Source organism: Anser cygnoides, chromosome 6 (assembly GCF_040182565.1).
Source record: "Anser cygnoides isolate HZ-2024a breed goose chromosome 6, Taihu_goose_T2T_genome, whole genome shotgun sequence".
In the NCBI taxonomy this organism is placed as follows: domain Eukaryota; kingdom Metazoa; phylum Chordata; class Aves; order Anseriformes; family Anatidae; genus Anser; species Anser cygnoides.
This window is the reverse complement of record NC_089878.1, coordinates 33712995-33740626: the sequence shown is the minus strand read 5'-3', so window position 1 is coordinate 33740626 and position 27632 is coordinate 33712995. Positions and strand designations below refer to the sequence as shown.

The 27632-nt window shown below is 35.7% G+C and overlaps 1 protein-coding gene across 5 annotated transcripts in view; it reads left to right on the top strand.

Moving 5' to 3' along the window:
* The window catches only part of DPP10 (dipeptidyl peptidase like 10), a 492868-nt gene that overhangs the window by 349978 nt on the left and 115258 nt on the right, over positions 1–27632 (top strand). For all 5 annotated transcript variants that reach the window (XM_048079610.2, XM_048079611.2, XM_048079609.2 and 2 more), the window contains exon 5: positions 9646–9720. In XM_048079610.2, coding sequence (XP_047935567.1) covers positions 9646–9720 — 75 coding nt within the window. The remainder of the gene's footprint in view (positions 1–9645; positions 9721–27632) is intronic.

The following is a 27632-nucleotide window of genomic DNA, read 5'->3' as shown; positions in this document are numbered from 1 at the left end:
TTACAGAAAATATGTTTATAATCTAGAGTAGGTTATATGTAAATGGAAAGTACGATCCGTTCCTCTGTCAGTGCATGATTTCTGGCTGAAGTTATTTGTTGTTTTATTCAACTTAGGTGTAAATAACCAAATCGTTGGGGGATATGTTTCTGGCCACAGTCCATGCTTTCTTCAGGCTATTTCAATGATCATACCTGGAATGCGTGCTAGTGAAACTAGCTGATGTCTATTATAGGAAGAGACTTCATATAATAAAGGATCTGTACCCAAAATATTGAGAGCTTTTTCCTGTCAGAAATGGAGAAAAATGTTCAAAAATCATATGAAAATTTTCCTTTAAGCAATTATATATATAATATATATATATTTCCTAGTCCTGGTATTCTCTGGTTTACCTGTTCTTCTGTGCTTTAACGTCAAACTAGATGGTTGGGGATTATTCCTCTTGACCAGTAAGCAGTATATACGTAAGTGGTTTGCATACGTTTCTGAGTAGCAGTAATTGCTAAGAAATGTTTTATTTCTTAGTCTACGTTTTCCTTTGCTTTATGTGGTTAGTTTCAGTGATACCACTTATATCCTTACCCTGTAATTCTCGTTTATCAGAGCTTTGCAGAGTAAATGCATGGCGTGTCAATCAATCCTCCTAAATACTCCATACAGACCACTAGCTGTTATTGCTAATCCCTGTATTTTTAATTTAGAAAAATATTTTGCACCTGCAGACCCAAAAGGATGAGTCATTTTCATCAGAGATCTTTGGCAAAGGCTGATTTTATTCCTGGCCTTTGCTGATACAGATTCCTCATTTCAAAGCATTAAGCCCCTGCTGACTTTTCCTTCTAACTCCTTGAACTAGAAAGGGGAGAGCAGAAGTTTGGGAGAATGAACTAGTCACTGACTTCCCAGGTCAATGTAAAGATGAATGAGAAGGGAGGAGAGATTTGAATATTAAGAGTGCATGTGTGAGGCTCCCTTACTGTAAGCCGCACCCTTCCATATGCTGGGATGTGTCTCAATGTACTTCCTAGCCCAAAATAGACTGGCAAGCACAAAAGTGGATGAAAAGGTGAATATCTGTCAAATACAAACCACGAAACATTGAGGAAATATTTTCCCTCTTACCTGTGTATATCTGTGAGTGCTTTCCTGGCTAAGTAGAGGATTAACTTTGTCAGGCCTACATATTACCTTTAGCGCATAACTTGAATGCAAGTAGCCATGTGAACATCTCAGGCTCTAAAATTTGACTGTAATGACAAGCCACGAGTTTCCTCGTAAATTAATTCATACATTTTTGGCTGCAAGTGTTTGGCTTATGCAAAGGCTATCACCAGCATGACAAGCTATTCGGGCCATTATGCTAAACCAGTGATGCCAAGTAATGATGGATCAGTATGGACAAGCTGCTTCACGCTGTGAGTGTCTCATCTTGTCAGAAAGTTGCTCTTGTTTTTTTTTTTTTCTTTTTTTTATGGAGCTGATTCATCCTGAAGTCATGCAAACTGACAGAGCTCTAGACACTAGATATCTACACTTAATTAAATGTGGGAAACTGATCCAAGATGGATAATATTCAAGCAACCATTTAATAATTATCCATGGAACAGAGTCAAATAAAGACGTGTGTTTTTTCTTGTAAAGCTTCACTCTGTACACAGTCAATAGCTAAGATTGTTAGATGTAAATACAGTGGATTTCAGCAATGACTGTTTACATGGAAGTAGAATAAAAAGTTGAAAACAGAGCAGAAGTCTCAGTAAGTTTGTTGGCATATGTTTGGCAGAGAGCAATCGGAAATGTTGCCGTGCTGAGTTGTCTGTCTCTGTTGAAAAAGGTGGCCAGCGATCCTAACAGAAGATCACAATATTACAGAGGCAGACTGTGCATCCGAAATCAAAAGCTGTCCTGTTCTTATAAGGTCCACTGTCCCCAGATTCATACTGCTGAAAGTACTCTTCCAAGTTAGACGCCTGGCTCGTTAATCAAACATTTTCCCCACTCAGTGTCACATCTGCTTAACCACTAGTGCATAATTAGAATGGTGCTGGTTTAAAGACTCTGCAGAGCTGTCTTATATTAATAAAAAATAAAGCACAGATCCAATACAAGCAGTGGCAATGCAAGTTCCCTTTTTCTTCCCTATAAAAAGGTTTCAGTTGCGGAACAGTCACCTTTAGATGGGAGTGATTAGCTTGTTTTCAGTGTGCATTCCCTCTCCTGTTTGCCTGTGCTCAAGCAGCCCACAGAAGTGGCAGGCTTTTCTTAGTAATGTTGATAATTATCCACTGAAAACTGAACTGCCACAATAAAGTCATTGCACAGGGAGAAGGGGCTAGTAATGATTCCTTGTCACTACTGATTGGGCAGTATTTGAACCAGCAGAAGACATTTTCTTTTTTCCTTATTACTAATCCTGTAAAGCAGTCTTCCACTGTGTACAGATCACTGGCTTTTGATTTGTATCTTGGAGACTGCCATTTTTTGTGCAAAGTACATTTCTTTTATCCTTCTTTGTGTTGCTTATTGCCTAAAATCAAAGGTACTCCTACTGAAGAGCCGCTATGCTTACTATGCATGGGTATTAACAAAAAAAAAAGAAAACTACATTTTTGTTAAAAACTTGTTATATAGAGAGGTGTTATAAAATACAGCTTTTAATTATAACTTTAAAAGTGCCCATGCACATGGAAAGAAGAAAAGCTAGGGTTTTGACATTCTAAGATGCCCATTTGTCTTCCGTGGGGAAATACGTATGCAAAGTTCCTGACTTAGAGTATTTTTTTTCCAGTTTCATGAAGATTGATTCAGACAGTAGAAGAAATTACTGCACTTCATTTACCCTCTTCAAATGGAATCCTTTTCTATAATCAATCTATTAGTGAAACAATCTGACCTTTATATAATTAAACTGCTATCAAAGCAATCTTATGTGTAACAAATACAGTGTTATAAGAGAAAGGAGTAGCTTTTAAAGCATGATGAATATCTTTTAGCTTCTCTGGAGGTCATAATTTAAAGACATGTTTTCTAAACTATACCTGTCCTCTGCCTATTTTCATGTAGTGCATCCTGTTCAAGCTGCCTAATAAATAGTTAATATTCTCAGCCAGCCGCATGTAAACGTTAACAGCTGGAGGCTAGACAGGTCTTCTAGTAGATGGAGCCAAAAAAAGCCCTGGACATTAATCACTGTGTGGCATCCTGATGCTTGCACTGTTGCCTTGATACATGATTACAATATGTTCTCTATCATCTGTCTGAGGTGCCTATCACCATGAGCCTAAGTGACTTGCTTACCAGTTATTCAGCATTTAGCAATACTTTATTGCACATTACAGTTAAAAAAAAAAAAGACATTATGCCTCATTTATCTAAGTAATTTCAGAGTTTAACAAACATTTTATTTATATTTTTTGTCATCAATCATTACATAGAGGCACTAAAGGCAAGTTACCACTTCCCACACAACCTGGCCACACAGACCTGGGTATGCTGTAGAGGAAAGTATGGAGGAAAGGCATGGGAGGTTGTCCATCTGGTCCTTTATGATACTTCTAGCTCAGCCTCCCTTATCTGTTTTCCAGTGCTCAAACCCAAAACAAAATGAAGAAAGCAAATAGATGAGAGAAAATGTGGGTAGGGACTGTTAACATGTTCTGTGTACAAATGTGTTGTAAACCTCTGAAAGAAGCCTTTAGAAATTTTGCCTTCATATCTTTCTCTTTAAAAAGCCAGAATTATTCTGACAGTGGTAAAAACTGTTATTTGTTAGGCCTCACTTCCACTGCCTTTGTCATGGATGTATGCAAAAATAGTCAGATGCCTTGCATGCACTCAGTCCAGAATCCTTGGTCAGAAATGAATCTACCATGACTCCTTATGCTTTCCCATTATAGGGGATTAGATATGCTTTGAGTCATCAAATAAAAAGCTTTTGATTTATTTGTGATACCCAACAATATTCTAGAGTGTCCAAACTGAAAACAGTTACACTTGTAAAGGCTTGTGTTATAATAGCCTTCACCCAGCTGTATGCTTTGGACTCTTCTAAAGCCCAGCCATTGCTGACCTTCTCTCCCCCTTGCTTTCTGTGCCTTTCCATGACTCTTTTCAAGCTCAAGGGGAGACTGCATCTGAGTGCACAGCAAACAAATCCTGTAAGTTGCAAACCTGTTTTCAGGGGCTTGCCAGGAGTATACTCTAGAGTATGTTGTATTGTCATGTTCCTGTGGGCCATCTTTTACACAAGGATGGAGAGAAGAGGATTGCTTCTTGCTGCCTAGTAATTAGTGGATGGCATCAGAAGGGTGAGCAGAGCAAAAGTAGTCTTGGCTCATGAATCATGATTAGGCAGTGACAGCCCAGCTGTGAAAACCCGCTGGAAGCCTTGCAGCCAAAAGCTGAGAATGAGCGTTTTAGTATGAACAGAGCTTTTGGCAGGAACTGTTTTGTGCCGTTTCATAGAGCGTTCTTCATAAACGCGCCTTCTCATTGGTAGTCCTCTTTTTGATTTATTTTTGTTTTGTTGTTGTTTTGTCCCCACACACTCCCTTCTTTTGATGGGAAACTCAGTGCAGCATCTTAATGCAATTATAGTTTCTTTGTTGATTAATATAGCTTTAATTGCAAGAGTAGCTTACATGCTTATATTTTAAGAGTCTTGTATAAGAGATTAATGAAAGGGTGAATAATGGTAAATACATTAAACAACATTATATAACCTCATAAATATTAGTAATTGTTGCAACACTGGACATTTTAATGACCCACACATGTTGTAAATAGGTTGTTATGAACACTGCAACATTATCTCCTCTCTCCCATGCTCCTCTAAATGTTAAATAACCCCCTCAGCAAAACCTTTTCAGTAAAACCTTTTCAGGGTTTTTATGGGTTAGGGTTTATTGATGCAGTGCACCACTGCACAGAGAGAAGGGAAGGCCTGACAGATGGGAGGGCTTGCTGTCACCGTGGTCTGGTGGTGGCCAGTGGTGTTTGTCCAAGTACAGGAGGCTTCAATGTATAAAATGCAATGAAGTATGTGCCATAATGTCAGGTTAGGGTAGCTCTGTGTGGGATCTCTCTAAAAAAATACCCCTGATATAGAAAATAGTTCAGGGCTAACTATGCCAAAGATGAGGAATGAGAGGAAGAAAAAATCAGTGGTTTACTCATTAGAGGTTATTTTCTACTAGAGAAGCAACGGTGCAAGGCTCTAGTGAGATTCATAGGTCTGTTCATTCTTTTTTGTAACCTACAATCACCTCTTCATCCACATGAAAACTCTTGAGTGGGTTGGTTTATGTTTTTCAGAACTACTCAGGATGCCCCCTCCATAGGGTAGAGTTCAGATTGGATCATGTTTTAAGGCATGCTCACCTTTTACACTGGATAGGAAACCTGACTGTTAACAATTACAACATATAGAATCAGAGCATTTTTGGAGGTGGACTAAATGCTCAGGTGACACGGGAAATAACGTGTTAAGAAATGTAACTTTGGAAACCCAAGTTTTTCAACATTCTAATTATGATGCATTTTCCTAAATCCAACCAGACTCTCTTCTCTGAGGGCCCCTATTTTTACTGCTACAGGGTTTGCTCTTCTGCTAGGCTCCACTCTCCCCCGCTCTCTCATCTGACCTCCCAGTGGTCCATCTTCTCCTTTCAGTCACTGGTAATGGAAGAAAAATCCCATCGCTCCCTTGATTGCTAATACCACTCTATGAACCTGCTACATGCCAAATCCCTTCTCGTTATGCAGCTACTGTAATTCTGTCCCATCTGATTCCTCTTATGCATTGCCATTTGGTCAAAGCCTGTCTGATAAGTTGAGCTGAATACCTACCAATGAATGCTAATGAGCTGTCAAACATAGGTGTTCAGTTATATCATTAAATTAAAATTCTGACGGAGATATAGGTAGGTGATATAGAAAGATGTATAATTTGCTAGGTAGTAGTATTTCCACCAGCATTAAAGTGACAGTCTAGAACTCCTGAAATATTTTATCCTGGATGAATAACAAAAATTTTAAAAGCCTAAATATGTGTAAAAGGAGTATTAAGCAATAGAGAAGAAGAATAATAGTAGTGTGAAAGATGTAAATTTCTGGGGAAAGCAGAAGGATAAGAAACTGAAACAGAAGGAAGTGTAAAACTAAAGGAAAAAACAACAAATAGGTGAATTCAGCAAAAGCAAAATTTTCCTCTAATGAGTTTGAAATGTGATGTGTTATTTCACTTAAAACTATCCAAATGAAAATAGGAAAGAAGAGTAAAGTGTTTGACAGGTGATAAGGATCCATTCATACAGCTGTGGGCTAGACTGTCTTCGAGGTAACTTCTATCTGTATGCTCTGTGGCATATTTTTGAAAGTTTATGAAGAAGGGACTGATTTAAATGTTATAGCAGTTTAAATCCACCAGAAGCATAAAACCAACATTTTACAGTAGATGCAAAAAGAAATAAAAGCATGCTTATACTGCGGGGCACCAAATGTAAAGCCTCTTCTATACACAGGCATTTCTGTTAATAGCAAAACACACATAAAATGTAAAATTAAAAAAAAAAATCAACGCAAAACATTGACTTGAGAAACGTTCACTGGAATTTTGGTTTCCATTTCAATCACCCGTGCATGAAAAGGTGGAATAATAGCCAGTTTCAGTGTGTGTGGCGGCATTATGTTTCTGTTACAGAATCTCTTTCATTTTTTTACTTTCACTCTTACTGTCTCAAGCTGTTCTCATCCTCTTTTTCTATCCATGCAAAACTACATTTTACAAAACTTATTTGGAATCTGGACAAGAGAAGGAATCTGGAAAACTAAAGGGCAAAAGACACTATCTCCTTTTGCCTCCATTTGACTCATACCCTTGTTATCTTTGGTGGCAGTCAGACTTGCAGTCATTGCTTGTCCATGAGATCATGCATCACTGTCAGGAAAAAAAATTAAAACCCTTATCACATGAAGCATTTATTTCAAAGGAACCTGGAAATTCAGTGTTAAGTATGGTGAGATATAATTGTATAGTCAAGGGGTTTTCAATTGGGTGAGAAATGCAAGAGCAGATACAGGATCATTCTTTTATGTCTGAAAAAGCGAAATGATGTCATATTCAGCAATCTTGGAAAAAACTGATGACAAATTTGTAAATTAAGAAGGGAAGACTGTACAGGTGAAATGTGACTAATTTAGGGATAACAACAATTTATCTGCTCAAAATGTTTTATGCTTGAATACAGCTGATTGCTCTTGTAGACATTTTATGTCTTGATGTAGCTAGGTAGTACAGACAAATGTTAAGGACATAAGGAAATAACCTTTCTTTCTTCCTTGTCTTCAGCCTTTCCTCTGTTCTGGTTTGGAAAGAGGATACGGGTGTATGTGGAGTGCACAGTGCAGCACAGGGTTGGATTACCCCCAGTCTGCTAACCAGCTGATACTGTTGCAGTGATGCAGAGGGAAACGAGCCCTGCTTCTGCATCCAGGGACAAAGCCTAATTAGCTGTGTTTCTCCCCGTTTCAGAGCTTATTTGTCCAGAGCTACATTTCTTACAGATCAAGAAAAGATAAGCCATAGAGGCAGAATCATAAGGGACAGCATTTAGTTCTATCATCCTGAGGAAGGCTCAATAGCTCCTGACAAAGCAAGAAGCTTGAAAAGTTGCAGATATGCAGACATGATAGTGGAACAAGCATTCTCCAGATTTCTGATAACAAGACACTTGAGGTTATTTATTCCCACTGTTTCCAATATGATATTTTTTCAACGCTTTCCTTAAAATTCAGAAAAAAATGTATTCTGGGAACAAATCCTTGAGGTCAAAGCCTTCACAAATTTATTTTTAATAAATAAATTCATCCCTGTAACAAACATCCCAATACACGATCTCCTCAGGGTTTCAGCAGCATACATCTAGTCTCCTATGGAGGGAACCAAAACCAAGATTTTAAATCCCAAATTCCCAAGACTCTACCTGGATACAGAGTATGTGAGTAGCTCTTCCTGGTGATGCCTCAGATTACCAATACTTTGCAGCTGAGCTATTCAGGTGTTTGCATTAAATGCATCATTATTTTTGTGGTGGCATAATCAGTGAAATAAGATTCCTAATAAATAGAGGAAATGGTAAGCACCACATTCCCTGAGAATGAATTTGGAAAGCTGCATGGGTTATATATTGCTTAAGACTGAAGTGGTGGGGCAATAATTAATAAACCACTACAAAGCAGAGTAATTTCCCATCTAAAATTGTTTTCAGTGATGTGCTAAGTAAAGGGAATGTTGCTCATAGACTTAGTCTCTGTTTAAAGATGGTTATCTCATAAGAGGCTCTTTGTACACAGCAGAAATCTATTCTGTGTGCTTCTTAGATTAAAAAAACACACAACCTAAAAACATATTTTTGTCTTCTTTCCTCAAGACCGCAGACTTATCTTCTAAGTTTTGATACTTCCATGCTCTTATATGTAGTTTGTCTTCAAAAAAATTTTTTTTCCTTTAGATTTCATTTGGATAACTTGGTTCTAATTATGTTACCTAATAACTTGATTTTAATTTGTACGTCAAGATGTGGTGTCTTCCAAACTTACTGGAAGATTAGACTTCTTTTTGTTATTTAGGAGTAGCTCAGCTACTATAAATATATTGGTCTGTGATTGTTGGTTAGTGCACCTTAAACCCTTGTTGAATTCATTAGATTTCCAGTGGGATTAGGCTAAACAGAACAGGATGCTTAAGAAGCAAAATCGGGGAAAGTATTCAAAGAGGGGATAGATGTTGTTTCGCACAGCTATTCGTATGCTTTCTTTCATCTTGTATCTTTGTGGTTCTGTTTTTTTTTTTTGTTGTTGTTGTTCTTCTACATCTATTATTTCCATTTTTCACTTCTTTCTTTCCATCTCCTTCTGCAGACCTGTCTCAAGATTCATTTAAAATTATTTCCTGCAATGCCCTTTAAAGCACATTCTTATCTTCCTTTTACATTAAATGCATTAAGTTCTTTCCAATGTCAACATTACTCCTTGATTAAATTACAAGCCTGAATTCAATTGGGTGTCATGTAATCTTAGCTAGATATAAAGCAATGTTAGTTTTATAATGGTACCTTATGTTCCACTTTATTTTCCACTAAGCATTTTATTTCTTATAAGAAAAAGAATTTTTCTTTAGTGAAAGTTGTCTTGCAAATGTTTATGTATGTGGTATTGGAAGAAAAGCAACAGGGACATTGCAGACTTTTTTTCTTTTTCGTATGTTATCTTTAAGATTAACCTAGTGATGAATGTCCCTTATAATCATTCCTGAAGTACATACCAACCAAAGCACTTTCCTTCATCCTCTGTAAATGAATTGGTTAGTTTTTATCCTTAAGCTTAGTGCCTGCAATCAAGACTAGAAACTCATCAGATTTTTAATTCATAGTTATGTTGAAGCCAGATTGATCTGTCACCATTTTACCTGTACCAGCCTAGACTAAGAATTATTGGAGTACTTCTTTTGTGAAAATTAAGTAGGTTTTACTAATCAGAACTCTTCTGAATGGGGAGTTCTTAAATTAATGGTAAAATAATTTGGAGAAAAAAAAAAAAAGATCCTTCTTTCTTTAAACTCACTGTAATTGTTACTTCATTTAGGTAACTTTCAAAGCATCAAGATACTCAGTTTCACCAGACTTAAGATTTGTTCTTCTTGCATATGATATAAAACAGGTAAGCCAACTATTCATTTTTAAATGAGCCTTTAAATTAAAATTCTGAAACCCTTGTTGTTTTGTTTATTTTGTATGTAATTCCACATGACATAATTTGATTCAATGACTTAATATCTCTTTCCCTAACTTTCTATGAAATGATGGTAAAGTGTGTATTAAAATATGCGGAGAAATATTGCAATATTCTCTGTTTAGAGGTAAATTGCCATGACTTCTCTGAAGTGTCATGCCAGTTATGTAGTAGAGGTTTCATAACCCTTAAACTGTTGTGTTATAAGCTGATTATGTGAAAGCCTGTCTTCTGATACTCCTTCCTGTTTCATACAGCTGCTTGTGTCACTTATGAGCTATACTTAAAAACAAAAAAACAAAAAAAAAAAAACTAGACTGTTTCAAGTCCAATAATTTTTATCACTGGCTTCAGTAATCTGAGAGATTTTGAAGGCTACTAAATTGTTAAAAAAAAAAAAAAAGTTTAAATGAGTAATACTACATACAGGTTTTGAAAATAAATCTTGGAATACAATAAAAAATGAAAACGGTTTTATGAATTTCCTCTATGCATATAAGTGTTCATAGAAAAAGTGATAGTAAAATGTTTCTTTTTCAATTTCAGAGCATTGAACTTCACAATTACCCATTAATACTTGTTACCTTAATATCAGAAGTCAATGCTCAGAAATAAGAAAAAAAGATTACCATTATTGTGTTAGATTACAATATAGTCTTTTACTTAATGTTTCGTGTCAGTAAATAATATGATATCTGTCTCTTGATCATTGAAATTCTTAGAACAATAAAATATTCATTTTCAGGTTAGGGTACAAAGCTTTCCAACCTCTGCTAACACTGATTTATTGACCTGTATATCTGCAGCTTTAATAATTATATCTGCAAACTAAAAAATATGGTGAAACCTAATCTGAAATATTCTAATGGTGTTGAGGTGAAATGATTCATTTATTTAGGACTAAATCTGAGTAGGTGATTTTCTACCGATTCTAGTGGATTGTAGATGAAACTCTTACAGTGCGTGTTGACAAATAAGCAGGAAATAGCTGCTGTTGTTTGGTTCACTGGTTTTGTTTGTGGAGGGTTCCAGTTTTATTATTGTCTGAAAAGAACTTTCTCCTTGCTGTTTCCCTTCCTCATTGTTTTTTATTGTGTGCAAAAATTTATTAATTACTAATATTACTTAATTTCCTTATTTGCTGTACTCTGATTTTTGTTTTGGATGGGTTTGATTGATTGAGATTTTCTTAGTAATTGTATACTGATACAGAAAAATGGCAAATCATGAAAATACCCATCACTTCTTATTACATATAAATGCAGTCACGTCAGGGCTGAATCTCTGTCCCTAAGTAAAGATGATCCACTGACATGTAAAGAATTCTCAATGCGTGCTGATTATATAACTTGGCAGGTGAAATCCCTTTCCATATTTCCTTATGGAAAGAAACATTTAATTCCTTTTACAGTCCAGTTTCTGGAAGATACATATAGGGATAAGGCTTGCAGCATTTATATTTTGCACCTAGCTATCTCCTTTGCTCAATTATATTGACGAAAAATAGCTAAAATGGGAATGGCACCGAGTTTGGCAAACAGCATGTACTTGTAGTCCTGGTTGGCTTTGGATGAGGCTTGTGTTGCTTACTCCTGAGTGCTCCAGCTGGGCTCATGACTTTCAAAACAGAAAAATATTATGATCTTTGCATCCTCTAGAAGTGGTGGTGTCAGTGTTAAAATCGGTTAATAGATGGGTGTTGTCAGCTAGATCCTCAGTTCTTGTAAGCAGAAATAATGCCACTGAAGTCTGTTACCTCCTGAGAAGAATCTTATCCTTAAGGTAGATAGAAGGGAAAATACACCAAGAAGCATAAAACAATTCTTTCAAAATTTATAAAACGAATATGTGGTAAAAAGCCATTTCTTACTCTAAAACGTTTAGTTTTTGAGAGATTTGTTAGGCTGGTGGGGCACTTCTGTGCTTTTTCAAAGTCTTTAAGGGAAAGGAATGCCTTGGGAAGACTCCTTTTTAATATAAGAAACAGTAGTGATGCACAAATAAGGAGAAAGTTAATGTTCATTTTCATTGGCTTACATTTTTATTCCTCAGTTTTTCCTCAGTTAAAGCCTGACTTACTGGTTCTGAGGATTTGCTTATTTTTGTGTTTGTGTGAGGGTAAAGGTTGAGGTTTTAATGCCCACTACAAGGAACAGCAAATTACCTGTAGGTGTTTAGTCGATCTCAGCACCAGCTTGTGTCGTAGATCTCTGAACTTCAGGACTCTAATGCCTCTGTTTGTCCCTTATTTATTGTGATTTAGGTATTTAATTGCACTGTAAGGTATTTGATAGGTTTTCTGCTATTACTGAATTTGAAGGCTTTATTTTTTTTAAATGATAATGGTTGTTTACATACATTAATCTGTGGTCTTTGTAGAATACAGTGATACAGCTGGAACAGATTTATTAATCAACAGTTTTATAAATAAGCTAGTGTGCTTCAGCTGAACAGATTGAAGAAAAATAGAGACAAATGTTTCTTCACGACATTTTGTCATGAAATTGTAATTAGAAATAAGGTTAGTTTGATGTTTGGATTAAAAATAAATGTTGAGTTAAATTAAATAGTTGAATATTTATTTTACTGTTGTCAGCATTTTCTTTATTTTATGCTTGGAATGGCAAACTTTAATTAAATTTGCAGTTGTTTCAGCACAATTAAGAATGTCCTTTATGCAAAATGGAACATAAATCTGCATGAAAATAAGCCATCTTTGAATACAAAAGTAATAATTGAATGAATCATTTAAACCATGCTTAATGGAAAGAACATAACCATTTTATTTGGCATAGCATCTGTTTTAGCCTAAGTCTGTAAACTTCATATGGAAGAAATTTCTTTTATTGAACAATTCAAAGTGGTGTTGTAAATTGATTTTTGGACATCAAGGTCCCTCCATCTTTATCATAGCAAGTCACAGAATGTAAGCCAGTGTTACTGGCATAAGCACTGGGGCTGTCTGGCATTTTCATTTCTTAACAGGAGGCTGTGGCAATTTTAGATATACTTCGTGTGTTCTTTGCTGTAGTACTCCTTGCTTCTGAAATACTTTTATCAGTTCTCCAAGTTTTTTTTGACTTTGCCAAAACTTGCATGAATTGACTGTGTGTAGTTCAGGCTTTTCTTTCTGTCACTCACTGTAATTCGATTGGCATCACTGAAAAAGTTTCATTTTCCAAGGCACCTGATCAGTAAGTAGGAACTAATTTGAGAAATGAACACATACATTCTTGCGGAATGTCCTGCCAACCTGATTCTTCTGGGACAGTGTGAGCGCAGCAGCAGGGAAGCCATTGTACATATTGTATGCAGAATGGGGATAGTTTTACAGTGGTATATCTTTTTGATTTTGATTTTACTTTGAAGATTATCAAGGTATGAGCAGAGAATGTGATACTCTGAGAGCCTGTGCATCTGAGCCAGTTGAGATCCCAGAGGAAAGGTTATTTCGCTATTGCTTTTAATAAGGGCTGTGTTAAAATGACATACAAAATTTTTCTTACTCTGATGGTGGTAGTATTCACAACTACCAAAAAGTGATACATAGTTTTGATTAGAAAATGGAAATCAGACACTCTGTCCTTGCAGTAATGGTAACGGATGGGGCAGTAAACTTGCAATTCGTAGTGCAGTGAGCAGTGAGGTCCCAAGAAATTCTTACCGGTGGGGACTTTGTGTGTCCCTCAGCAGAAGGTTATGTGTTGCGAGTTGTCCATAGAGTCTGTGTGAAATGAAAGTACGCTTTATACCAGATGTTAGTGATTTTTAGCTCAGACATCATAGGCATATTCTCCCCATGCTTTTGCTAGAATATAATATGCCAAAGAGAGCAAGTGAAGAAGAAAATAGGATCAGTTCCTCTTTTTCTCTGTAACTCCCCTTTTTTCCTCACTTGTTTTTAATAACCTTGTGATTGTTTTGTTTTCCTACCAACTGCCTTCTCCCTGCTTTCAAATCCCTATTGAGTAGCAATTTTAATGAATTTTTCCTACTTTATTCTCTTTGTTACTAATGCTCATTTTCCTCTTTGAATGCATGTTGAATTACATGAAGTTTGTTTTTAGCTTTTGGTTGAGGAAGGTGCTTAAAAAACAAATTAAAGTTCATCTATAGTCTAGAAGCATAAGCATTTGTAAATTCCCTAAAATAGAAAATGTTTACTTGAATTAAGGCTTCAAATTATAATCTCTTGTAGCTAAAGAATTTTAATAACACAGTGTATTTATCTTATAGCACTGTGAAAATAATAGTTCTTACGGTAAGATCAGGATGAAGAGTAATCCAGTCCTCTTCACAAAGGTAGGAGAAAAGCAGAGCTGTGGATCTAAACTTGTGTGGAATTTATCATTCGTTCGGTAGGAATGAAAAACACTTCAGAAGTGTTTCTGAATATTTGTAGTTTAGAGTATCAAAGGAAAGACAATAGTCCGACACAGCGTCTGAAGTAAAGAAACCCCAAAAGAAAGAAGTTACTTATCTGCTGCACATTGATGCCTGTCATCGCTTTGCTGCTATAATCTCAATTTTTAGAGGCTAATGATAGGGAGTACTAACCGCAGTCTACAGCGAGTGGAGAGCAAATGGCAAGAAGTGACACACTCATCAAGCTTTTAGAGATTGCCTCTGATAGTGGCTTACTTGAGTGCACTGAAAAATCTTCAGGAGTTTATCTGTAGATTAGAAGAATCCATGAAGGGAAAAATTCAATGAAGTCTTAAATTATGATTATCTGCTCTGCATTAAGAGATTATTTTACCACCAATTAGGTGGAAACTAAACGTTCAGTTGTTGGTAATCTTTTTGGTCAGTTAAATAAATTATTGGATTTTTTTTTCCATGAAAAGTAAAGGATAAAGAAAATGCCTTGCGTTATTTCATATTTTTAATCAAGACACTGGTGTTAAAATATCAGAACATGTGGAAGTGTTTTCAACAACTATTTATGAAAATCTTACTTTGAAAGCATTATCTGGAGCACTAGCTAGAGGTTGCTAACATACACAAAAAGAGTAAATGAAAAATATCTTCCAATACTAGAAACAAAGTTTTCTCAACAAGGTGTCTCCATACAAAGCAATTTCAAAAGGCTTCATATACCTGTAGTGACCTGGACAGTAGTATTTTATGTAGTGCTGTATACAAAGTAAAAATCTAATTTAAAATTTACACTATCAACTTTTTCTTCAGAAATGCTTATTTCTTTAGATAAGCCTATTCATGTGTTTCATAGGTCCTCAGGGTGATCTTTCTCTTGTTCATTTTGAGATGAGTCCAGAAACAAACCATGAAAATGCATACTTGTGAACATAAGAGGTGATAAATAAGTCTCATCCAGACATGACTTTACCATTCTTCATCTCTTATCATGAATATGGAAGACCAACTTTTACCAGCTGTAGCACAGTGAGAAAAAAAAAATTAAGGGAATTTTAATTTTCATCCATCCCTGGCATTCAATTTTGAATTTTTACAATATATTTTATTCTTCTCAGATATCAAAAGAAGAGGTATCTAAAAGATCAGATTAAGAAATCTTTGGAAGCAGGCTGCTTATTTTTCTACCTTTTAAAGGCTGTTGTTGTGCTTCGAGTTGAAGTTTTAACTGGGTACAAATTCGTTAAAAATTTAATAGCTAGGATCTTGGCATTTACTGCATCTACTTGACTTTTCTTTTTTTTTAAATATAGCTCCACAGATATGCAAGATAATTTGAAGATATAAAAAGAAAAGGCCTTTGCTGGAGGACATGGTTTTCTTTGTGGTACACTTGCAAAATGAATTTGGTGATGCTGTGTGCTCTCATGAATAGTCCCATTGAAGCGAGCATTCAGATTGTGAGCACTCAGCGCCCCACTTCTGTCTAGGCCTTCATCTAAATTACGTGGCAAAACATAATAGCCACCAGTCCTTGTAAATAGAAGATAGGGAAACACAGAATTTGAGAAAATAGAAAGGGTATGTTTTATGCTGAGAATCAAGGGCATTGCTGTTTGTTTTGTATTTGTCTGATAAACAGCCTTTTCTCATTATTTTTAATACTGAATAGGAATATTTTTAACAATAAATAAATCAAGGACATCCTTAGAAAATAACAGGGCAAAGAGTGTTAGGAGTCCTAACTGGAGACTGGATTAGTAGCTGTTAGTAGCTGAAAAAGCTTAATGGAGCTTTAATTTGGATTAAGATCTGCTGGTGTTCACCACAAGCAACTCTAGCCAGGTGATGCACCCATCTGTTTTTAAAATTTCTTTGTTCCCTGCTCCCAAGAAATATCTTCTCCCTTATTTTCAAAAGAATAGGGACTAAAATAATATTTTACAAATCTCTCAGTTTTGACAGGTTTTACCCTGAGCATGAATCATTGGTAGTTCAACTTCTACACGTTGATTTCTCAAATACAAGTGCTGGCTCACACCATCAAGTACGGTGAATAAGTGATAACTGAGGAGCAGAAACCACTTCATGGATCTGACTGACCCGTTACATTAAGCATTTAGCTGAAAATGCTTTTTTTTTTTTTTTTAAATGATGGACATCAACGTGCTCCATAATGGCTAATTTCAGATCAGACATACTCTTTTCTATATGTGCTAAACATAGATGAGATTGAGTTACTTAAAGATTAACATCTTAACAAATATCTACAATCCTGTTCATGTATTCCATACACTTTGGAAGTCCATTTTAAACAACTTTTTTCTTTTTTTCATTTTTCATTATATCCTCTATCTAAAATTCAATAACAGTGTATCTTGCTGAGAAATGTGATATGCAGTATAGTCTTCTCAATAAACTTTTAAGTGAGATACTGTTAGTACTGATGAATGTCACTTAACTAGCTACTTAATCTTAACATAGTTAGTGATTGCACAGAGTTGCAGTCTTTCAGCCAAACTAGTATATGTTTTAAGTGGTTGTGAATTTTATACTGAAAGGAATTAACATTCTTATTTGGCTGCAAGACTACGAATTAGATTCACAAACTACTGATGACTTAGTGAGCTTCTGTTTTGTCTAAATGCAAAAAACATATGGTGAAAAATTTTTGATAGATGAAATAGAACGCTTAAGCACAGTTTAGGAGCCTAGAGTTTCCCAGCTTTTGAAATATTTTGTTTTTGTTTCTGTATTTAAAAGGATTATTTAGGAGGTAGAGTTATTCCACTATATCAATTGATGTGTTAGTTAGATTGAATTCACATTAATAGCAGAGATACTATTTTTTTGGAATATATTTAGAAAAGCTAAACAAAAACTATGTAGAGAAGCACTGTCATTTTTTCAGATTTCTAATGTAAGTATGCATTTAAATATAAGTGTATATATTAAAATAACTATAGTTAGATATATTTATTTCAATCTAACCCAACACAAAGTAGAAGCATACACAAAAATTTAATAATTCCATAGTTTTGTCTGTGTTGTCATACATCTTTTGACTGTAGTCTACCAGTGACAGTGTCTTGAAATCAAAATCCCAAACATTACATGCATATGGTATTTCACTGGTTAAACTTAAAGTATGAAGTTGGACCAGAGCTTACCCTGAGCCACTAGGATCCTTCCAACCTGGGTGAGTCTGTGAATCAATATTATCACATCAGCAATATTATTGCTTGAGATAAAGATTCCGCAGATATTCACAAAAACAAACAAACTCACTCTCTGCAGTTGAAAACGAATCTCAAATGTTTACCCATGTTACAGTTTCTTATTCACAAAGTGTCTAGTCATACATAAATGTTCCTTAAGTCATTCTCAATAGTATTGTTCACCATTTTCTTTTATATTCACTTAGATTTTTAATCTCCAAATGTTCCTATACCTTTGTGTATATTGGAAAACTGATCATTTGCCTCTCTGGATAATGTGAACAGATAAAATTCTTAAAGTAACAATCAGATTTGCTTGGAAAAAGTTCTGAAATGTTTGTGCACTGCAAAACAAGCAATGAGGAAAATTAATGAAAGGAAAAACCTAAGTTCTGAGTGAGGATTAACAGTTACTTAATATTATGATTAAATAGTTAAACAGTCTAGACATCTCTGGAAACAAATTATTTTTTTCCCCCTCACATTTTAGGATATATCTACTTTTTCAGCTGTGTATAATTCTGTCTCTGTCAGCAGCACACAGTGAATAATTATTAAATTTTGTGTAGGAAATTGCAACTTTTTTTTTTTAATTCCAGATTGCAAGTTTCTGGTCAAAAGAATCTAATTCACAACTGCAAGTGTAACCAATGAATTCTTAATATTGTAATAAATCAGCTTTATGGTATTGAAAAGCATTATCTTTAATAGCAATACTAATTTGTTCCTTTTGCATCATTTGTTTTTCCAAAGCTGTACAGTGCTATGTTTTTTAGTTATTTGTATGTGAGTAAAAGAAACTGTACAAGCAAAGTCAAGAATCAGTCAACCCTTTTTGAATTAAAAGAATCTATTTTGCTTTCTGTTGCATGGCAAAGTCTCTTTATACATTGAAGATAGATCCTATGTGAACTTAGATGCTTTTAAAGAATTTTTACATGGAAATGCCAGTTAATCAGCATCTCTGGTTGTTTCTGTCCTAACAGTCTTTCGAGGGCATAGTCAGCTTACATAGAAGCATCATAGAATTGCTTGGGTTGGAAGGGACCTTAAAGATAGTTCAACCCCCAAGCTTCCACATCCATCTTTTGTTACAGCATTTCTACGTGATAATAGCAGCTTGCAGTGTTATCTTTGTGGCAGCTTATATTTTGCTTTTTGTGAAGTTGACTCCTGTGTAATACCAGTACTGGAAACAAATGTCCTCAAACTGTGTTCCTCTGATAATGGTTTTAATTTGTGTGGATTCTGCTTAGCTGTAGCCTTAGTTCTTTTAACTTAGCATTGCAATGTATGATGCCTGCTTGCATCTTGTGTGACTGCACTTTTACTTTTTTTCCCCCCCCCATTATTCCTGTCTGAATCTGATCTTCAGATCAAGGCCATGAAGGGGAGAAGGGGGGTTGTGATCATTTGACAACAGTTACAGCGCATGTCCCTGCAGCAGGTATATAAGATGAGAAATATAGTTCACTTATTAAAGAGCACATAATCTCAGATGTGCTCAGTTTTCATTTCAGCTTCCAAGTTAACTTTTCACCAAGTATTCATATCTTTCTTATTTTTTAATTAATAGACATGCATGTGATCTGAGCATGTTTTTTTGCTTAGGCTATCTTACATGTTAAACTTGCAAATTTAATTTTTCTTTAGAAGTTTACAAATACACAATGTTAAATTTACTATGCAATAACAGATCAATAACAGATTTTATCACATGGACATGAATATTTGGAGGCAGTATATATCAATTTGTGATAGCATGTCAAGCAGTAGAATATTAAAAGCCTGCCCATGGAGAAGCCTGAAAGATGCATTGTCCCATGTGTCATCTTGGGCTCTCCATCAAAGTTGGAAAGGAGTGGATGTATCCACATCATATTCTTTTATCATTATTACTGCTATTTTTGAAGTAATTACCATGATCGTCTTTATCAGTTGAGCATTGTATTGCCTCAACTCTGAGCACTAAAACTGAAAGCTGGGAACTGAGTCAAGAAGAAAGGCAGACACAGCAGAGGTCATGCTCAAGGAGTGCCCCTCAAGCACTTCTTATGGTGTTCAGCCACCTTCCGTGGCCTAGCTCAGAGAAGAGGTAACCTCTTCCACCTACCTGGGGCGGATCCAGAGCTGAATTCTTGCACAATGAGCTAAACAGACTCCCCAGACAGTCCTGGTTTTATATGCTCTTCAATTTATTGTTTTTAGTCTTGAAAGAGAGCCTTTCCGTATATTGCATTCCCCTAGATTTTGTGAATTGAGGAGTGCTTGGTGGTTTTTTTTTTTGTTTGCCTGTTTTCATGGAGGAAAAAAAAAAAAAAAAGAAAAAGAAAAAAGTAGTGTGAAATACAGAAATTGTCACCTTTTTGGAAAGCACAAGTCACTCCAGTCACAAGATCAGTATCAGTACATGTGCTAAAGGCAACCTGTATCAATGGCAAGTGGGCCAGAACATAAGCAAACGTCTGAAAGCTGTCCCTTGGAGAATCTTTGTTCCTCTCAAATGCCCACACAAAAATGATCTCAAAGCTGGAGGGTGTTCTGTGCTGCGGGAGCTCCAAAGCTGGTTGTAACATTTCAGAGGACCAGTACAAGCACATCAGTATTTAATTTTCTTCTACAATCTTTAGCTTTCACTGTGCAGGCAATATCATTACCTTTATATTTAAGTAGCAACCTTTATCTAGCAGGCACCTAAAGTGCTTATCGCTTCTGAACTTGATGAAAATGCCATTAAAGTCAGGGGAACATTTTTTCCATTGACTTTAAAATGGATTTTTGGATCAGGTCTTGTCTACCTATCACACAAATGTAATAAAGTCATCTCTAGTGTGACAGCAACAGCAAGGTGGACAATGAACAACGCACAGTATGCTGCCAGGATTTTCAGCAGGATCTTGTAGAGGATAGTTTTATCAATGTTTTCAGAGGCTCATCTGTGCTGTATGTTAATCTTCAGGTCTGTAGTTTGTTCGCACCTTTGTGAACGTTAGTCATCTTGCTTCCAGTGGCGCTCCCACTCTTAATGGACAGCCATAACAGACTTCTGACAGCTCACTATCATCCTTGTTATCTCTTGTAGCATTTTGAGTGCAATTCACTTGGCCCTGCTGCACTGTTAGCTTGTAGTAGTTCTAAACGCTGTTTGCAGTGTCATTGTCATACAGGTATTTTAAAGCTACACTTTTCTCCAGGGGAAAGCTTGCTGAATGTGACCCCCAGCTGCTTCTGGTGGGTGCTAGGGCAAGAATTGATTAAAGTTCTTGTCACTGTCAACTTCATCTGTCTGTGCTTTCTTTTAAGACCGTTCCTTCCATTGTTTGTGCTGACACGCATGTGAATGTACCATGCTTAAGTGGTTGCACAGGAGAATAAGAGCGAGTTTATTCTTCTGCTTCTCCTTTTCCCTTATGGGGAGTTGGCATTGATTGGTACTACTGCTTACTTGCATCAGTTTATATCTCTATGGGATCTGTGATCAAGGAGAAATTATAAGATGACCAGGGCCATTGCACCCATCCCTGTTCTCCGCCAGCTGCGCTGGCTGGACTCGCAGAGAACAGAATTATTATAAGATACTGATATACTGTGCTAAGTGTGTCTGAATCTCATCATTTCCTGTGATAATTCCTCATTTCTGTGCAGTGCCCTGGGGATATCTGTGTCTGAAACTATGATCTAGCAAATTCTGCCTAACAGTCTGTGCTCCTGGACCAGTTTTGATGAGGATTTATGACTTACATAGTTCATTTCTGCTTATATTCATGTTTTCCTCAACTTAGCCTGAAGGAGGGTTAGTAGGAAGAGTCTACACCTATTATTAGATCAACTGAGGAAAAGTCTGCATGTGGAAAGACTCATTTTCTCACTGTATCAGTCACATAAGCTGTTGTGCACCCTCATTTGGACTTTTTTTTCAACTGCAAAGGCCGTACTATTGACTTAGCTCTAGCCCTTACCTTACTGACTTGTTGTCCTTGTGCATTCTAAAGATGCAGCTTGCTTTTTCTGTTCCCTTTAGTCCTTCATATTCTGTCCTCAGTAAAATACAGAAGATCAAACAGGCCGAAGTAACTTTGTGTCTTTCTAGCACATGATGCCTGTACTATTTTATTTTTGGCTCAGAAGTCTTCTTGAGTCAACAATGCTTCCAGTAGTGGAAGTTTTGGTATGGCAGTGTAACGAAGATCTCAAAAGACATGGTCTTATATGTAGTTTTAGCTCATCAAAATGTCCTTCTGGTTAAGGGCAGATCACTGTTACTAATGTAATTTTTTTTTAATGCTTCTTTCGTGGACCACATTAACAGTTTAATTTGCTGTATGGACTTTATGCTTTGTTGTGAAGTTTATATTTGTTGTGTAATGATACCTACATGAATAGTGGTCAATGCTGAAGAGTTTCTTCTTGGAAAATGTGTCTGCCTTTATTGTGCCATCTTAAGCTGGCATTGTACCAGGAAGGTTCAGGTTACTGTAATGGCTGAAGAGCTTACTTGAAATAGTGTAAATATACTGCAGTTAGACTTGGATTAGCAAGTTGAGTTTGTACTTATAAAAATCTTTTTAGTAGGGAACGTATGGCTATTTCTTTGTGAAATTTTCTGTAACCCAATCTCATATAGTTTAAATTAAATAAGGCTTGTGTATGAGTATTAGAGAACTTAGGTTGCTCTTATTTTTGAGACAGTGGTTCCTTTTTCCACGTGTCAGTCTTCACCCATGTATGACCCCATAATGTGCCATTCTTGAGGTTCTAGAGTCTCAGTGATGTGAAAGTGACGTTATTCTGTTCATAGAAATACTGTGTATAGTAGTTTTCATCCAGAGATCCCCAAGTGATATAAAAGCATTCATGAATTATACCTCTCAAGAGTTCTACATGTTTTTAAATTTAAATATAATACATATTTATATACGTAAACATTTTATGTTTTAAATAGTAGAGAAATGTCATTAGCAATATATTTTTTAATGAATTTTTTTGAATATGGAAAAATGTCATCTAAATTCAACGTTTTCATGAAAAACATTCCCTCTGGGCTATTAGTATTATAAGTATTAGGCATAATTATTCAATTTGTTAAAAGATAAGGTGCATTTGGAGTGGATGTTTGGTAACACTTCTACATTATAAGTAGAAAAACAATAAAGCATATATATACACACACTAAGAGTGTGTGTAGATATATATTATATATAGTGGTTACATTGAATGTTTGGTTTACAACACCTTGAGATGTGAAAAACAACCTTATTCCCCAAAATGCAGATTATAAAGTAAGTTTTGATGGTTAAGAAAGGACATTTTGATATTAATAGTTCTTCTCATCAGCAGAATTTCACTGTGGCTCTCAGCTGTGGTATCCTTTACAACAACCATCTGTTTTGGCAGTGTCATAATTTCTTTTTCAGTATCTCAGATGAAATTAAAATCATCATACAGTGAACACTGCTAGGAAACAAAAAAACTAAACTTGAGTGTAGCATTAAAGTTACTGCAGTTCATTGCAATTTATATCCTATATATGTACTAATCCAAAAGTAGAAGAAGAAAAAATATTTTGAATATTTGGGGAAAGGCTGTCTATTTGGGTTTTGCTTATGTTGATGTTCCAGTAATTTTTGCAACTTTACAATGAAACAGGATTTTAGAACTTGTAAATGCAATAAGGAAATGAATGGGGAGAAATAAAATCAGACAGTATCACAGTGAGAAACAGGTTACTGTTCTCTCCCACTCTTTTCCCTTTTGCCGATGTTCAACAGTATCTCATCATTGACTGTTATTTTTACTATACATCTTTACAGTCTCAAGCTTTCAGGTATTTACACATACCTCTGTTCATTGTTATGATCTGTTAAGGAATTCTTGTTGTGTTTTGGATGCTTCCATAATCAGCACCTTTTAATACCCAGCTTTCTTACAAATCTCACCCTTCCTTCTTTTCTTCCTGCTTTTTCTCCATCTTTTCTCTTCCTGCCTTTCCTTCCTCTACCTTATTTAGTGTTCATGAGACTTTATTTTCTGTTTCTTAGTCCCATCCCCTACCACAGAAAGCATGAACAGTATGAACCTGCTAGACAGCATAAACTAGATGGGTGGCCTAGTTTGTCTGAATTCCTATGCAGTGTTTTCCATTGTTTTATCAAAATGGCTGAGTTCATAACAAATACAGATAAAGTACGGACAACAAATGCTGGGAGCAAAATTTGATCCTCGTTTCCACTCTTTCATACCTGATAATCTACTCCAAAAGGATAACTATTACAATAGTGGCCAATGTATCTATCAATCTATACATTTAGTTATCTTAAATAATAGGAATGAAAGTCAATTTATGAGCTGTTTGTCTTTCATAAATGCTTGAGCTTTTTTTTTTTCTTTTTAACCTTGACATGATTTGTATGGTAGTTTATTACATTAGCATAAAATGTGATCACTTAGAGTGATATGTGGTCATGTGTTCCCTTAAAATGCATCAATAATGAGTGGTAATTGGTTTGAGACATTGATTCAGGAGCTGTTGACTAAATTGGAGACGTAGTTTACCACACACATGGCATATCGAGTTTCATCTATGTTTTTCATTATTATTCTAAAGATAAAATATTTTGTGAAAGTGTGTCTGGACACGTATATAGCTTTTTATGCAGTTATACACTTAAACTGTAGAAAAAAGTTCTTTGTTCAGTGGAGTTATTTAAAGGGGTTACTCTAACATCTCCAAAAGAGTTTTCTATGGATGATTTTAGTGAAACTACACCTTCAGCTGTCACTTCTTTCATTACAGAGAATCATGGAGAGGACATGCTAGTCATGGTAAGCCTATTCATACCATGCTGAACAGAATGCATTAAGCTTACTTATGTGGCGTTAGATGTTTCCATCAAAATGAGGCTGAAATAAAGCAAACCTCTTGGAAATTGCACACTAATCCTTCGTATGTTTTTCAACAGTTAGGAAATGGGGATTTTGTTGTTGTCAGCAGAAGATGATATAGAGAACACTGTATATAAATAGATTCTCAGAGATGTGAAATGATAGATTCTCTGACACGTTTCTCATTGATTTACGCAATAAATTCTTCTTCTGATATCCCTACAAGGTGGAAGTTCAACTATGCCAAAGGAAAAATAAATAAATAAGCAGAAACTTTTGTTTTGGAAGTGCCATCATATGTTAGAAAACGGTATCCAAAACTTAACTGACATAAAGTTATTGAATTCAATGTTTTACCAGCTAGCTTTCTGCATATGTAAGAACAACAGAGTTATCTTGAATAACAGTTCCCTTGTATTGTTTTTGAGCAACATTTTATATTACAGTATTATACCATAGGGGTTTATTTTCATAAAAAAACATGGGAAAAGAAGAAATCATTCTTCATCCATACTTACTAGAAAATTACAAGAAATTGTCTTAAGAAATTATTAAAAAAAAAAAAAGATTACCTGTAATCTTAATCTGTAAAACAGATCTGCAAGTCAGTCGTGGCCTTGCACAGCAGGTTGCAGAGACAATAGACAAGAAAGGGATAGTTGTGCCAACATGTCTTTCTCCTGACATTCTCCACTGAATATATAATGTTTTTCATAACTTTTTAAAATGCTCTGAACAAGACTGGTCACCTTGGCTCAAGATGTGTAGAGGTAGACCATGAAAAGATTCAGGGACATCGATGTTGTTCGTAAGAAGCACTAAAGTTCTTAGTTTGTTATTATAAAAGAACAAAGTAGAGAAGTGCTTTATGTGTTAAAGGGCAATGTTGCCATGAGGGGGAAAAAAATAAAAAGATAAAGTACAAATAAGGAGAATGAAGAAAAAGTTTTAACCTCCAGAGTACTAAGGTCATGGGACAGTCTTACAGTAGTACATCAGGGACAACAACCTACTACTCAGTTTGAGGGGGAATTTTCATCAGTTAGTGCATTAGAGTCTGGAAGGGTATTGAGTACAATTGCTGTGGGGTACGTTTGATAGAGAAGAGGTCTTTTTAAATCTTATTACTCAATAGGTGTAGTGTAGCTTACAACAAGCAGTTTCGATGATTAAAAAAAAAAATAAGTTGTAGAATTTTAAGAAGTAGGAGAAGCTGATCAGTAAATATTTGCAGAAAAAGTGGAAATTCAAAGAAAAGCCTGTAATGAAAGTAGAATATTTCTGTATGATGAAGTAGGTGGACTGGTTGATATATGAGAAGATTTCCATGTCTAATTGCATTTGATCCCTTTGATCTTCACAGTCTGGTATATTTCTCCCTGATGATTTTCTGCTTCCAACTGCCTTCATTTATTTCCAGTCCTACATAAAGCACTCTTGCCCTCCCCTGTGTCATTGAGCTATAATCTACTATTTTTTTCTTTTTCCTTAACGCCAACTGTAAAATATGTCTAATATCACTGAGAACTGTCCACCAGCAAAGTGAGTTAGCAAATAAATGTTTGTGAGCAAGCTTATCTAATAGTGCAATAACTTTTCTGGAGCTCTGCTTTAGTTAATTCCTGCCCTGTCACGCTGCTATCAGTGACACAGAAGAGAACCTCTCACTTCCAGGGTATTTCAGACAATAAATAAATAAATAATCTCTGATTCATTTCAACTTGACCATATTAGTCATGGAAAGGATTCAGTACCTTAAAAGAGACAAAAGTAGCAAATAGTAACACGAAGTCCCTACTAAGAATTTTCTTCTACATCTCAGGTTTTGAGAGTGGATAAGAGAGACTGCTTAATGGTGTGTTGAATCAAGTCAATAGATTCAAAATCCACAAAGATGCCTAAGCAGATTAAATAGGCCTGAAATCATAGCTGAATCAGTAGCAAACTTTGGTGTAGGCCATCTCCATAAGGATACCCTGAAAACTGCCATCTTGGGAAACTGAAAATCTTGGGAAAGGACATTCATCCACACAAATGTCTAAAGTTAGGAAGAGTCTTTCTTTATAAATATTTAATCACCAATAAAGACTACATTGCTGTAGTGTCTTCCAATTGTGATTTTCAAAGTGTTTTAAGAATATACAGAAGTATATTTATAGTGTGGTTTTAGCATACTATGGCTGTTCTCTCAGAGAACTGATCTCTTTCTCTCAGATTCCTCCTTTTCAGGTTAGTTTGTATGCAGACTGTACTTTGGAGTAAAGTTTTAAAAAAAAAAATCAGTGGCTGGAAAAGGGTAGTCATGAGTACAGGACAGTGCATGTCATGGTCCTTATACTTTGTGTGAAAGTATGTGACCAGTGAAAATTAACTTGAAGGGCAGTGAATATTGTTATGACCCCTTTGCATTTACTAGATTTTAGCGCTCTCTGTTTGGGTTAAAGATGACCTTTTACTGGAAGTAGTACACAGGTTTGATGTCATGGCCAGGTCTCCCATAGCTGGGCTGTCTCTAAGAAGGGCTGTTCTGCACACCATTATTGTGCTCCTGGTTAATTGTGCTACTTCTCTCTCATATATTATCAAGTATTATTGCAGGCTCCATTAAGTATTATTGCAAAGTGCTGTAGGTCTTTGGATTCTTCAGGGTATTTTTTTCCTCTCTTAATTTCCTGCTTATTGCTTAAACATGACATCTCTGGTTCCACGTATGGCAAGTGGTGTTCTAGTGGCACAGCAATTTTAACAAGATAATCACTTCAGAATGCACTGATTCACACTATCTGTTCTGGCTTTTGTTCGCTTGCTCTGGAGTAGCAAATATAATATTCTAGAGGACAGTATTTTGTATTGATTTCACTTACAAAATCAATAAATAAAAATAACTTGGCACAAGAGGAAATTCTATCACAGTCTTCATGGAAATTGTTGGAAGACATAATAAAACCTTAAAATGAAGTAATACGTATAAGTAATCAAACAGTGTTGACTACATCATTAGGAATGACAAGCTTATGATATAAAGTACTTTCTTAGTTCTGAAGGTCTATTTTTATTTTGGGACTCTGTTCCTGTTCTCATGCGCATAACGCATAAAAATGATTTATGTTGTTTATAGAAGTGTCAGAAAGGATGCTGAATCTTTCAAGAAAGTCCTAAAGTATGCTCTTCATTTTTTTCTGCTTGTCTTGAGCTTAGTCTTCCACTCCCAATGCTTCCCAGCTCTCATTGATTCAGTGAATGCAACAAACACTACTGTACTGAGCTAATTGGCAGTGGGTTTTACTAGAGCTGTTCTGTGATATTTGGTTGGAATCAAACCACTATTACATCAGTTAAAACAGCTGTTTTGCATAGTAATCT